General features: G+C 35.1%; 1 protein-coding gene across 1 annotated transcript in view; it reads right to left on the bottom strand.

Moving 5' to 3' along the window:
- SRBD1 (S1 RNA binding domain 1) overlaps positions 1 to 14,816 on the bottom strand; it is a 225,995-nt gene that overhangs the window by 171,769 nt on the left and 39,410 nt on the right. Inside the window, exon 10 of the mRNA XM_030800181.1 lies at positions 4,964 to 5,067. Coding sequence (XP_030656041.1) covers positions 4,964 to 5,067 — 104 coding nt within the window. The remainder of the gene's footprint in view (positions 1 to 4,963; positions 5,068 to 14,816) is intronic.

The raw sequence follows: 14,816 nt of genomic DNA, 5'->3' as shown, positions 1-14,816 counted from the left end.
ACACCAAAACAATTCCTGCCCTTCACCGGCTTCCTGGGATTTATTGAAGGCACTTAGCATACTAAGGGACCTGAAATAGTACAGTAAATTCACAAACCCTGTTACTTAAATCTTTAAACTTAAAGAAAATATGATGGGTTTGCCTTACAGGAAGTCGTCTCAAAACGTGATTCTTCCTCTAATTCAACAGTTAAATACATCTGAATAAAACTAAGGAGGACTCACTAAAACCAAATATACATTGCAAAACACATGCTATGTATGTTGCATACAATGAAGCACAAAACTGAGGTGAGAGATCACAAACTCCTCCAAAGAAATATTCTCCACTTTGGCAAAGAAATATGCTCTCCCAACTTCATATATGTAAGATAAAGACAGGCTCTCTCCACTGGGCTTTCTTTTTTCCATATTTAAAAGAGAGACAGTTTCCCTTAAATCTACTACATGAAAAACAGCAGCACAATTTTAGGGAGAATAAAAATTAACTTATCAAGTCAAAGACACAAAAATCTGCAAACTCAAAAGACAAGTTCTGAAGCCAGGTGTGGTGGTGCATGCCTGCAGTCCCTGCTAATTTGAACGCTGAGGCAGAAGGATTGTTTAAACCCAGGAGTTTGAGACCAGCCTGAGCAACACAGTGAGATAATGTCTCTAAAAAAGAAGTTTTCTTAATTTTTTAAATAAAATTTCCTTAGATATGTTTTATTTAAAGAGCAAATGCAGAAACTTAAGTTACTGAGGTTCTCACAAACACAGCAACTATTTCAGCATCTAAAAAGCTTAGAAATCCTCTTCATACTTACCTTGTACTAGTAATATACAATTCCAAATGAGGAACTGTTCAGTTGCTGAATTTGGACCTAAATATTAGTTTTAATACTAATACATTAGCATTAAATTCTTCCTTGTTATGCTAATTAACATGTAATGACAAGATTGCCATTTAAATCATTATTTGCCCTATTACATAGTTCTTAATATATTTATAGTGTGATAGTAACTATATCATCTACCTTATTGTTCAAGCCACACAATTTTGAGACGGAGTTTCACTCTTGTCGCCCAGGCTGGAGTGCAATGGCGCAGTCTCAGCTCACTGCAACCTCCACCTCCCGGGTTCAAGCAATTCTCCTGCCTCAGCCTCCCAAGTAGCTGGGGTTACATGCATGCACCACCATGCCTGGTTAATTTTTGTATTTTGTGTAGAGACAGGGTTTCACCATGTTGGTCAGGTTGGTCTCGAAGTCTTGAACTCCTGATCTCAGGTGATCCTCCCACCTCGGTCTCCCAAAGTGCTGGGATTATAGGTGTGAGCCACCACGCCCAGCCGCCACCCAAATTTTATGCTTCACTTCACCTCTCCCTAACCAATCCACCCCCATTTAATCAGATACCTTGTCCTGCCCCTGTCTACCTCCTAAATATTGTACAAATCTATCTACTTATTCCCTATTGCTACCACCCTAGTCTAAGCTACCATAATCTCTTGTCCCATATCTACTCCTGATTCCTTCCAAATAATTATCTACACTGTGGCCTGAGTGATCTTAAAATGCAAGCTGATCATCACACTCCTGTATTTAAAATCTTTATTGGCTTCCCACCATCCTTAAAAGAAAAAAATCTTTAGCATACCTGAAAGCTATGTATGATCTAACCTGTGTCAACATCTCAATCTTCATTCCATGTCACTTCTCTTCCTTCTCCTTCTATCTCCAACCTACCTAGCTGTCAAGTCCACACTACTCAGGGCTCTGTTACAAGCACTTTTCTTCTTCTTCTTACTGTACTTTTCCTTCATAACCTCAACATACTCTTAATGATTTTCTTAGTGTTGTTCTCATTAAACTACGTTGTCATCATGGACAAGCAGTATATCTGTCTAATTTACAGGTGAATCTCCAAAATCTAGCACATAACCTGAATGGATGAGTACATACAGAAGAGGGTGGAAGAAATATGGAAAAAGAGAGTAAAAAAAGGAAGAAGAAGATTCATCAAGTAAGCATTTCTAGTCATTCACATGTGTTTAAAAGAAAAAAAAAGTTCTTTTGGGAATAATTATTTAGGTCCTACAAAAGTGTTTCAGCTCTTGGAATTATCTAAATGAAGAAAAAGTTTCAGGCTGGGCATGGTGGTTCATGCCTGTATTCCCAGTACTTTGGGAGGCAGAAATGGGTGGATCACTTGAGCTCAAGAGATTGAGACAAGCCTGGGAAATATGGCAAAACCCCTGTCTCTACAAAAAAGGAAAATTTAGCTGGGTGTGGTGGTGCGTACCTGTAGTCCCAGCTACTCAGGAGGCTCAGGTCAGAGGACAGCTTGAGCCTGGGAAGTCGAGGCTGCAGTGAGCCACGATCATTCCACTGCACTCCAGCATGAGCGACAGAGTGAGACCCTGTCTCAAAAAAGAAAAGAAAAAAAAGGAAAAACTTCTAAACCTGACTGAAAATTATATTACTATGCCATAATGATGTAACATGTTACATTGTAGGCTAAATAATATTACAAATTTCTCAAATGGAGAACTAAATAAAATATAAATAAGCCATGGAAAAATAAATCACTGTAAAAAAATTCCTTGACATTTACTTAAAGATAATAAAGAGGTTAAAAGCATATTTTTTCTTTAACTATTGAGGACTGACTCTGATACTGAGTATTATGAATATTTACAGAAAAATAAGCCAGAAATTGTCTTCAACTTACTGTGATTTACTAAAACATTTCTAAAAAGAATTAGCACAATAATCCCACTACTTTGTAATAACAGATACCATCAAAGGCCTGTTCTTCACCAGATATTGTGCCATATAGTTACATAGATTATCATTTAATTCTCTCAAATCTACAAGTATTACCATTTTAAGGATAGACAAAACTGAGAAAGAAATTAAGTAACATACCCATAGGTGCAGAGGTAGAAAGTAATATAACTGGAATTCAAACTCAAATATATCTACTTCTTAGGAGTTTCCTCTATGAAACTATCTTAGAGTTTTGTCATATCTTAAAATTATCTAATTTCCTAATTTTTTAAATCTAGCATTTCTTTTAGGCATACATTTCCTCTTTCCTTTCATTGGAATTTATTTGCTTATTTATAAAGGAAATAAGCATTCATAAAAAATGACAACTAGCCAGGCATGGTGGGTCATGCCTGTCACACCAGCATTTTGGGAGGCTCAGATAGAAGGACTGCTTGAGCCCAGGAGTTCAAGACCAGCCTGGGCAACACAGCAAGACCTCATCTCTTAAAAAAAAAAAAAAAAGTTTAGCCAGTGGTGCGCACCTATGGTCCCAGCTACACAGGAGACTAAAGTGGGAGAATCACTGGAGTCTGGGAGATTGAGGCTGTGGTGAGCTATGATAGCACCGTGTGCTCCAGCCTAGGCAACAAAGTGAGACCCTGTATCTCAAAAAAAGAAAAAGAAAAAAAAAAAGAAAAGACAACTATATAGAAAAATATATACAGTAATATAAAGACATTTATTTGCCACTAGTGAAATCATACTATAAATAAATGCTAATTGTAAATTGTCTTTTTAACTTAGTAAGACATGTTCATACTTCAACTTCGGTTCTATTTCCACTTTTTCAAAATGGCTGCACAGAATTCCACCATATGGATATAACATAATTGGCTCAAGCAATTTACCTACTGATTAACATTTAGACTGTTGTTTTACTTAATGGTTGCTTAGTTAGTAGTATTTGGTTGTTAAGCAAGTTGATCCTTCATGGCTTTTAATGAATTAACAAAACAGTTATGTTGAATGAGATAACTGATTTCCAAAATCCATGATACTTATTTTCAAAGAACAAGTCATCTAACTTTTTAAGTATCATTCCTAGCAATCTCTTTATCCTAAAGTTACACAGAGCTAGCTGGTGATGAACTTTATCAAAATTTACATCTCCTAGCTGCTAAGAAGGCACTTTACTTACCTCTTTGTATCAGTTTTCTCACTGGCTAAATGGTGGCTACAAAATCTGCTCTACCAACTAGATTTTTGTGAGGATCAATTACACTCTGAAAAATTAAAACTAAAAGTAAAAAGTATTATACAAACATGGTGCTATTTTAAAATGCTCCCTTAACAAATAAAAAGGGTAATAAAAAATTACATAAGCTTAGACATTTCCTTAAAATATCTAATAAATTTAATGTTTCTTTCAATCATCCTTAACATGCAACATTTATCCCCACATACAGAATGCTTATTTATACTGTAATATCCAATAAGTTAATTTTTGTTTCCATCATCCTTAAAGAGCTAAACACTTCAGATATGATAGAGTATATTTTTGTTAGTTTATTTTTGCAAGGGAAAAGATGATCTTACAAAAGTTTCAAATACTACAGAAAAGTAATGAAGTAAAAAAGTTCTTCTCCACAGAGATAATCAGTATCAAAAATTCCTCACACACCCTCCTGGATATTCTCTGTTTAAACATGCATGACACACATACTTATTTTATTATTTTTTTTAAATGCAAAATGTCTGTCATTGGCAGGTTTTTTGTTTGTTTGTTTGTTTGTTTTTCTGAGATGGAGTCTTGCTCTGTCGCCCAGGCTGGAGTGCAGTGGCGCGATCTCGGCTCACTACAACCTCAGCCTCCTGGGTTCAAGCAATTCTCTGCCTCAGCCTCCTAAGTAGCTGGGATTACAGGCGTGCACCACCAACCACGCCCAGCTAATTTTTTGTTTTTGTATTTTTAGTAGAGACAGGGTTTCACCATCTTGGCCAGGCTGATATTGAACTCCTGACCTTGTGATCCACCCCCCTCAGCCTCCGAAAGTGCTGGGATTACAGGCGTGAGCCACCGCACCCAGCCTGTCACTGGCTTTTTAAAAATGTTCACGTAATAGACATCTTTACATATCAGTACATATAGATATCAGTATCATATTTTAGAAAAGAAAGAAAGAAAATTCTGTAAATATCTGTAAACAGACCTGTTTTGGATGCACCACCTACAGAATTCATCCTTCACTCCATCAGAAATATTGACCTTAACCGTCAGTACCTTCAAATTTTCTCCACGGTTAATTGCCAGAATCTGAGTGCAAACATAAGGCAAAGACTAATAATCCACAAAATATATGAAACACATCAGGCGACTATGTAGCTGACAGCTATATGAATTTTTTACTCATTTATTTACCAAGAATACATTTTAAAATAATCATTTACTTACACTTTTTTCAAATAACATACCTTCCACATAAAGAAAACCCTAACATGCTCGTAGAAAATGCAGATACAAAGCCTATCTATCACATTTACAAGAAGAGACTCTGATGATCTAAAAATCTCATTTCAGATTCTACTAATTAAAAATTTTTGATCATCTGAAGTTGGAAGGGTATATTTTTTATAATTTGAAAAGATAACCTGTGCTGAGATAAATACAGACATGTAAAATCCTAGGTGCAATATTTAGTAGCTACAAATTGTTACCATCCATTGAGCATTACTAATTATAGAGCCTAAGCACTTTAAATCTATTATCTCAAGTAATCCTTACAGTCACCAGTAATGTGTGTATTATCTTCACTTTATATAATAATTTTTCTGAGTTCGTGTCCTTTGTAGGGACATGGATGAAACTGGAAAACATCATTCTCAGTAAACTATCGCAAGGACAAAAAACCAAACACCGCATGTTCTCACTCATAGGTGGGAATTGAACAATGAGAACTCATGGACACAGGAAGGGGAACATCACATTCCAGGGACTGTTGTGGGGTGGGGGGAGGGGGGAGGGACAGCATTAGGAGATATACCTAATGCTAAATGACGAGTTAATGGGTGCAGGAAATCAACATGGCACATGGATACATATGTAACAAACCTGCACATTGTGCACATGTACCCTAAAACCTAAAGTACAATAAAAATAAATAAATAAATAAAAAAAATACAACACCTACAGGATTAAAAAAAAAAAAAAAAAACTTAGCCAGGAAAAAAAATAATAATAATAATAATTTTTCTGAAACTAACTTGTTCCAAATCACAAAGCTAGCAAGTAGCAAAAAAAAGAATTTAAACTCAGATCAATCTGTCCATGCTCTTAATTAAAATATTAAAAGAACGACTGTCTTAAAACACATTAAAAACACTCCTTAAAGTACAAACAAAACCAAAACAAGCAGAAGAAAATAATAAATAATAGAGTAAAAATAAAATAGAGAATAGAAAAGCAATAAATATCAACAAAACCATAAGTTGGTTGTTTGAAGATATCAAAAAAATTAACAGACCTTCCGCTAAACTAATCAAGAAAAACAACAGGAAACACTCAAATACCAAAATCAGGAACAAAAGAGAGGCCACTACTAAGGACCTTACAGAAATAAAAAAGATTTTAAGAGATACCATGAGCAACTGTATGAAAAATTAGATAACTAAGATAAAATGGACAAATTCCTAAAAGATACAAACTACCAAAAACAAACCAAAAAGTAACAGAAAATCTGAACAGACCTATAAAAAGTATGGATACTGAATTAGTAATTTGAAAATTTCCCACAATAAATGTCCAGCCCCAGATGGCACCACCATTGAATTCTACCAAACATTTTAAAAAGAATCAATATCCATTCTTTACAAACTTTCCAAAAGATATTAGAGAAGGAAAAACTTCACAAATATTTCTATGAGGCCAGTATTACTCCGATACAAAAACCAAACAAGACTTCACAAGAAAACTACAAACCAGTATCTCTTATGAATATAGATGTAAAAATCCTCAATAAAGTACTAGCAAACCACATCCAGAAATATATAAGAAGGATTATACACCAAGATCAACTAGAATCTATTCCAGGAATGCTCGGTTGATTTAACATCTAAAAAATCAATTAACCTAACACATTATATCAATAGAATAAATAACAAAAATCCTATGATCATCTCAATAGATGTGGAAAAACATCTTACAAAATCAGGTAGCCCTTCATGATAAAAAACACTCAAAAAACTTGGAAATATAAGGAAAGTTCTTTAATATAAGAAAGGGCATGTGCACAGAAATCTCACAGCTAACATCATATTTACTGGTCAAAGACCAGGAACAGGACAAGTGTGTCCACTCTCACAACATTGTACTGAAGGTTCTAGCCAGGGAAAAGAAGGGAGGCCATCTATATTGGAAAGGAAGATGTAAAACTTTCTCTATTTGCAGCTAACATGATCTTATATATAGAAAATTCTAAGCAATCCACTACAAACTATTAGAACTAATAAAGAGTTCAGCAAAGTTGCAGAACAGAAGCTCAACATATAAAATTAATTTCTACACACTACCAATAAACATTCTGAAAATAACTTTTTAAAAATTCCATTTATGATACCACCAAAAGGAATAAAATACTTAGGAATAAATTTAACAAAAAAAGTTCAAAACTTACACGGTTGACCTTTGAACAATACAGGTTTGAACTGCATGTGTTGACTTATACGTGGATTTTTTTCAACCAAACAGGGATTGAAAATACAGTAATTGCAGGATCTGAAACCCATGTATAAGGAGAGCTGATTTTTCATATACGTGGGTTCTGCAGGGCCAACTCTGGGACTTGCATATACATAGATTTGGGTATATGCAGGGATCCTGGAATCAATCTCCTGTATATACCAAGGAACAACTGTACTATGAAAACTACAAAACATTGTTGAAAGAAATTAAAGAAGATCTAAATAAATAGACATCCCATGTTCATGGATCACAAGGCCTAATATTGCTAAGATGGCAACACTCCCCAAGTTGATTTACAAATTCAGTGAAATCCCCATCAAATCCCAATTGGCATCTTTTGCGGAAATTGGTGAACTAATTTTAAAACACATACAGTAATTCAAAGGACTGAGAATAGCCAAGTCAATTTTTAAAAATAAAAATAAACTTGGAAGATTCCCACTTCCCAATTTCAAAACTTACTACAAAGCCACAGTAATCAAGACAGTGGGGACTGGTATAAGGATAGACATACAATGGAATAGAACTGGAGTCCAGAAATAAACTTATACATATAGTGTCAACTGATTTTCAACAAGGGTACCAAGACAATTCAATGAAGAAAATCCAATCTTTTCAATAAATCTTGAATAACTAGAATTAACCACATGCAAAAGAACAAAAGTGGACAGACCCCTACTTCATGCTATACATAAAAATTAACTCAAAATTGATCTTAGACCTTAATATAAGAACTAAAACTATAAAATTTCCATTAAAAAAGGAGAAAATCTTTATGACCTCAAGTCATAAAGCCTTCTTAGATATAACACCAAAAGTGTAATCAATAACAAAAAACTAGACTGAACTTCAATAAATTTTAGTTTTTGTGCCTCAAAGAATAGTATCAAGAAAAAGAAATGCACAGTATGGGATAAAAATTTTTGCAAATCATATGTCACATAAGGGTATCTAGAATATATTTAAAACTCCTACAGCTCAACAATAAGAAGACAAAACCCTATTTATTTATTTATTTATTTATTTTCTTAAGAGATGGGGTTTCACCATGTTGGCCAGGCTGGTCTCGAACTCCCGACCTCAGGCGATCTGCCTGCCTCAACCTGCCAAAGTGCTAGGATTACAGGCGTAAGCCATCGTGCCTGGCCACAACCCAATTTCAAATGTACAAAAGATCTGAAGAGGTATTTGTTCAAAAATTCTATACAAATGACTGATAAGTACATGAATAGATGCTCAACATCATTAGAGAAATGCAAATCAGAACACAAAAAGATGGACAATAAATGTTGGGGGGTACGTAGAGAAATCGGAACCTTCACAAACTGCTGGTGAGAATGAAAAATGGCATAGCCACTCTGGAAAATATGGCAGTTCCTCAAAACGTTAAATGTAAAGCTACCATATTATAACCCAGCAATTATACTCCTAGGTATACATCCAAGAGAAATAAAAACATATGTCCACACAAAAACTTAGACACGAATGTTCATAGCATTATTCATAATATCCAAAAAGTAGAAACAACCAAAGTATTCACTGACTGATGAATGGATAAGTAAAATGTGGAGAATCCATATAATGTAATATTACGTAGCAACAAAAAGGAAAGGCATACTAATACGTACCATAACAGACAAACTCTGAAACCATCATGCTAAGTGAAAGAAACCAGCAGTAAAAGTCTGCATATTGTATGATTCCTTTATACGAAATGACCAGAACAGACAAATCTATAGAGATAGAAAGTTGGTTGCCTAGAGCTTGATGCAAGGAAATATTTGGGAGAAAAATGTCCTAAAATTGCTTGTGGTAATTGTTACACAACTGAGTGAATTTACAAAAAACTATGGAACTTATAAAGTTGCAATGGTTGCATTAAACGCAATATGAATTTTACTTCAATAAACCTATTAGAAAATTAAAACACTCTTTTCTTAAAGCACTCTTTAATAGCAATTATTAAGATGATAAATCGTAACACAAATTAACCAAATAATTTAATCAAGTTAACAGCCTCCCTTAAATATTTGCTAGTCTGTAACTATATATTTATGTATATTATATATTAAAAATTAAAGAAATAACATCACTTCAATATATATTCAGATTTTTCACTAATTCTTAATGGCTTTCGTCCAATTACTCTTAATGAATGGGGTTTTAATAAATGAAGTTCTCCCTTAACAGGACACAAACTGATATTTTAACAATTTTAGCACATTTCCATGAGGATCTCTAACAAAATCTTAGACTTCCTATCTGTGGTGAAACAAGCTTAGAATAATTCAACTTAATATTACCACAAAATAATTCTACTATGAAAATTTCTCAATTTGTGCTTCATGTTGAAAAGAATGTCAAAAGATAAAAAGCATATTTTTTTAACTTTAAATTTTAAAAATATTGACTAAAATTTTAAATATCAAACAAATTGTCACAGTTTTAAAAAAATTATATAGGGGACTTTCTTCTTTTCTTATATACTTGAGAAATTTCTAACGTAAACATCAGCAGAAATAAAACAATCACTTAGAAATAAATGTTTTGGCTGGGTATGGTGGCTCATGCTCATAATCCCAGCACTTTGAGAGGCCGAGGCAGGAGGACTGGTTGAGCTCAGGAGTTCAAGACGAGCCTGGGCAACATGGCGAAACCCCAACTCTACAAAAAATACAAAAATCAGCCAGGTGTGCTTGTGCACGCCCATAGTCCCAGCTCCTCAGGAGGCTAAAGTGGGAGAATGCCTTCATCCCGCAAGGCAAAAGTTGCAATGAGGTGGGATTCTGCCACTGCACCCCAGCCTGGGTGAAAGAGCAAGATACTGTCTAAGAAAAAAAAAAAAGTAAGCTTACATAAAACAATATATTCAATAATACTGCATAGAACTATCTATAAAGAAATAAATTGTGAATACAAAATAAACTTCAGTTTGAGCTCAGCAGACTTCCGTATTTGCTATAGGTTGTGCCAGCTTAGTAAACAGAAGTTCTTCATACAAGAAATTATCTCTAATAAATTAATTTGAGTAGAGTACAACAATATAGAAGAGAGTTATTTAATTCTGATTTACATAAGTATACCATAATATCACAATACATTATTGGAGGTTTTTTGCTCTTTTTCACCATACCTAGTAATGTAATACGTCAAACTTACAAAAAATCCTGACACACAGGAAGACCCACGGTGGAGAAGGGAGTAAGGTAACAGAAATAATAAAGCTTGGGACAGAAACTGAAATTGAAAATGAGTAGTGGGTTAAAGCAGAATTATTGCAGATGGTGACATTGAACAGGAAATAGGTAGTTAAGACACAGGAAATTGCATGTCAGTAAAAAGACACACCAATAAAGGAACAGAAAGTCCCATGAGAGAATGTGAAGACTGAGTTACAAATTCATGTGGTATAAGAGATCACACTAAGGACCAATTTGAAAAAGAAAGAAAAAAAGATGCAGCTGGAAGAATTTACTAAGCAGCTATTAACGGCTATTCCCACAGTACTTGGAGAGAGTTCCACAGTAATTTTCCTTCACCACACTGTCTTTCATCATTGGCATTCATTTCTGTATGCTGTGATACTGTGCTGGGGTATCTACATAAAGGCTGAAAAGTAAGGTTCAGAGTTGGGACATGAGATCTCAGCACTACAGGAATTGGGAAGCTGTTTTTGTAACCTAGTATATCATCACTCCGGCCTGTACATGATAAACTAAAAAGTTCGTAAAACAGCAGTGCTGTTTTTCAAAACTGACATTTCCAAAATGCTCTGCTTTCCCAGGCCTGAATACTGTCACACCCAGAAGCCTGTGTCAATCATAATCTTAAATTCAGTCACTAACTCAGAATGCCACATGTGCTAAACACACTAGTTAAAATGCAGAGCCCAATAAAATATTTTCAAGCAGAAATTAGAAGGCTAGGTTTTAACAGAATAAAAGCATTCATGTTTTTCCAAAGTTGCAATAAAATTAAATCAACATAAGAGATGAACAAAATAAGACAGAAAAACTACTTCTGCAAAAGGAATGTTAGTATACTTAGTCACTGGTACTGTTAAAAATTATTTTTCATTATGTTATACCTGTGTCAGTAGACTATAATAACTAGGTACGTAAAATTTCACCGTACTTTCTTTCAAATTATTGAAAGTATGTACTTCACCTGATGTGGTAAATATAGTGTGCATGAAAGTAAAATTGACAACTTTAGATATAACAGTGAAACATTTCAAATCTTTAAAAGGGCAAGGGCCATGTCACCCCTACACCCTAAATAGGACCCAGCATAAAATAACCTTTCAGGAAATATTTGTGGGATAATTCAACACTCTTCATGTCTTGTTACAACAAAACAAAAATTTTTCACATCTGTGTCATCTTAAATGAAAAACAATTACTTTTTTATTTTTTTAAGAGGCCGGGTCCCACTGTTGCCCAGGCTGGAATGCAGTGGCTATTCACAGGAGCAATCCCACTACTGATCAGCACAGGAGTTTTGACCTGCTCCTTTTCTGACCTGGGCCAGTTCACCCCTCCTTAGGCAACCTGGTGGTCTCCCGTTCCCGTGGGGTCACCATATTGATACTGAACTTAATGTGAACACCCAGTCGGCATAGCGCACTTCAGCCCAGAAATCCTAGACTCAAGCAATCCTCCTCTGCCTCAGGGACCTGAGTAGCTGGGACTACAGGCATGAGCCACCATGCAAAACAATTACATTCTTAATGATGAAAATTAAGTATTACATGAAAGGTTAGGAATACTAGTTTTTCTCTATTATTCTCTCTTTATAGCAGTAAAATGCAGATAGGAAGAAAAATAAATTTTAAAATTATTTATTGAGAAATTCCAGGTTTGAAAAACACCGGCAGTTTCCTAATTTCAAATCTCCCCCTCCCTTTCTCAAAAAACTATAAAACCAATAAAGAAAATAAATAAAACACAACATAGGACCCACCTCCTTTGCATCTAGGAGACAGAGAATTATACTGGCATCAGATTTCTCAAATACAACATACAAAGGAAGCCAACAGCAGAGCAACATATTCAAGAAACTTAAGGAAAGAAAATGCAAACAAAAATGATTATACCATGCCAAGCTATCCTTCAAGAGTTAAGGCCATAGAAAACAATTTTGAATGTGTAAGAACTCAGAGAATATTGTACACATATACCCTTCTTCAGACATTCACCAGAGCAGAAGTTAGCAAACTATGGCCCATGGGTAAAATCCAGCCTGCCATCTGTTTTTGTGAATAAAATTTTACTGAAACACAACCATGCTCATTCATTATGCATTGTCTATGACTGCTTTTGCGTTACATAGTAGTTGCATAGTTGCAACAAAAGCCATCTGGCTCACAAAACTTTAAATATTTGTTCACTGGACCTTTACAGAAAAAGTTTACCAACTGTATACTAGACTACAGAATAAGTTTCATTCACTCTAAAGACTTTGGAAAGCTCTGGCAAAAGGACCAAGGGCAAGCATTTAATATAATTGTAGGGCTGAGATTAAAACAAGAGTGGGGTCAATTTCCTTTAAGAAAGCACAGGTTGCAAGGCAATCCTAATACCAAAGCAGACTTCAGGATAAAAAGCATTAAACAAGGTAATAAAGAAAACTTTATATAATGTTAAAAGCCACACTCCAGCTCTGGAATAGAACGAGGAGTGTGTGATACTGTACTTTAAAGATGATGTTAGGAGTGATATCACTGAAAATTGTGGACTAGGGAACTCTAAATTCCATCCCTCCACAAAAGTAACTGGTAAGGTAGCAAAAACTGTCAGAATTAACTTTTTCACAACTATGGAATATAATAAAAATTTTATAACAATGAAAGAAACACTTACAGAAAGAAGTTGCAGAATTTCTATGAGAGCACTTTTAACTTACCCCAGTCTCCAGCTCAGCAGTGGCCTCTGAAGATGACAGCCCACATTCCTAGGGCAGGTTGCTCTTATCAGAAGGAGCAATATGGACCTTATTCTCAAATAACTATGGTTGTGTGTTTTGATGTCTGGTGGGTCCCGGGGGAACTGACTCAGGAGCTTGTCTTTATTTCACATGACTTGGAGCTTACTCAGGACAGAAGAAGCCTCCCAGGTGGCCTTTGTCAAAAGTACTTAAAGGCAAATATATTAGCCCCAGCCATGAGGGGTAAGGGATAACATGGGAGCAACTAACACAGAGACCCAAAAACCTGTGAAAAAATAAGCTTGGAAATGAGATATTTGAGGGAAAAGGGGCTTTTTACAATTCCTGGGCATGCTGAGGGCTAGGTGCACGCTCTGAAAAGATCTGAGGGAACCTTAAGCTTTCACCTCTAAATGAACTTTGGGCTCCATGAAAACAGGAAGAAAAGGCTAAGACAGAGCTGTTAATGGCCTCACTAAGTGTTGAAGGAGTGCCCCAACAAAGCGCCAATCTGCAGTCTGGTAGAGTTTGGGTTTTTTTCTTTTAGGGGATTTTTTTCTTTTAGGGTTTATTTTGTTTTTGTTTTTGGCTCCAGGCATTTAGGGGACTCCCTGTTAAATAACTGGATGGTTACTAAGCTAACAAGGGAGACCTCAGCGGCCACACGTAACAAAGAACAAATATTTACAAAAATAGTTTAGAAAAGTCACTAGAACAAACCACCCCCCAAAACAAGCAGCAACAACAAACACTAGGGAGGGGAGAGAATCTGATTTCCAGAGTTACCAAGTTATAATATACAACACATCCAGACTTTACCAAAAAAAAAAAAAAAAAAAAAAAAAACTGTCCATGAGGAAGCTTAGACATTGACCTTACAAAACAAAGATTTTAAATTAGCTCTATTCAATATGCTGAATTCAAGAAAATCATGAACAGAGACCTAAAGAAAGCCAGGAGAATGATCTTTCAACCATATAGAAAAGTAAGAGTTAGAAATTATAAAAGAGAACCAAATAGAAATTACGGAGCTGAAAAGTACAACGACTAAAATAAAAATGTCCTAGGGGTTCAACAGCAAATTTGAATAAAAAGAATAAATCAACAAGCCTGAAGATAGGTCAAATGGGAATATACAGTCAGAGAAAAAAGAAAAAAAGAAAGAAAAGAAAGCAACAGAGGCTGAGACCTGTGAGACACTATCAATCATACTCTCTACATATAATGGGAGACCCAGGAGAGGAGAGAAAGGCGCAGAAAGGATGTTTTTTTAAATTATTATGAAGAATTCTCAAGTTTGATGAAAAACATTAATCTACATGTCTAAGAATCACAATAAACTCCAAGTAGGATAAACTCAGAAAGACCCACAACAAGACACATTATAATAAAACTGTCAA

This window comes from Nomascus leucogenys, chromosome 19, assembly GCF_006542625.1.
Source record: "Nomascus leucogenys isolate Asia chromosome 19, Asia_NLE_v1, whole genome shotgun sequence".
NCBI lineage: Eukaryota > Metazoa > Chordata > Mammalia > Primates > Hylobatidae > Nomascus > Nomascus leucogenys.
This window is presented reverse-complemented; position numbering and strand designations above follow the sequence as displayed.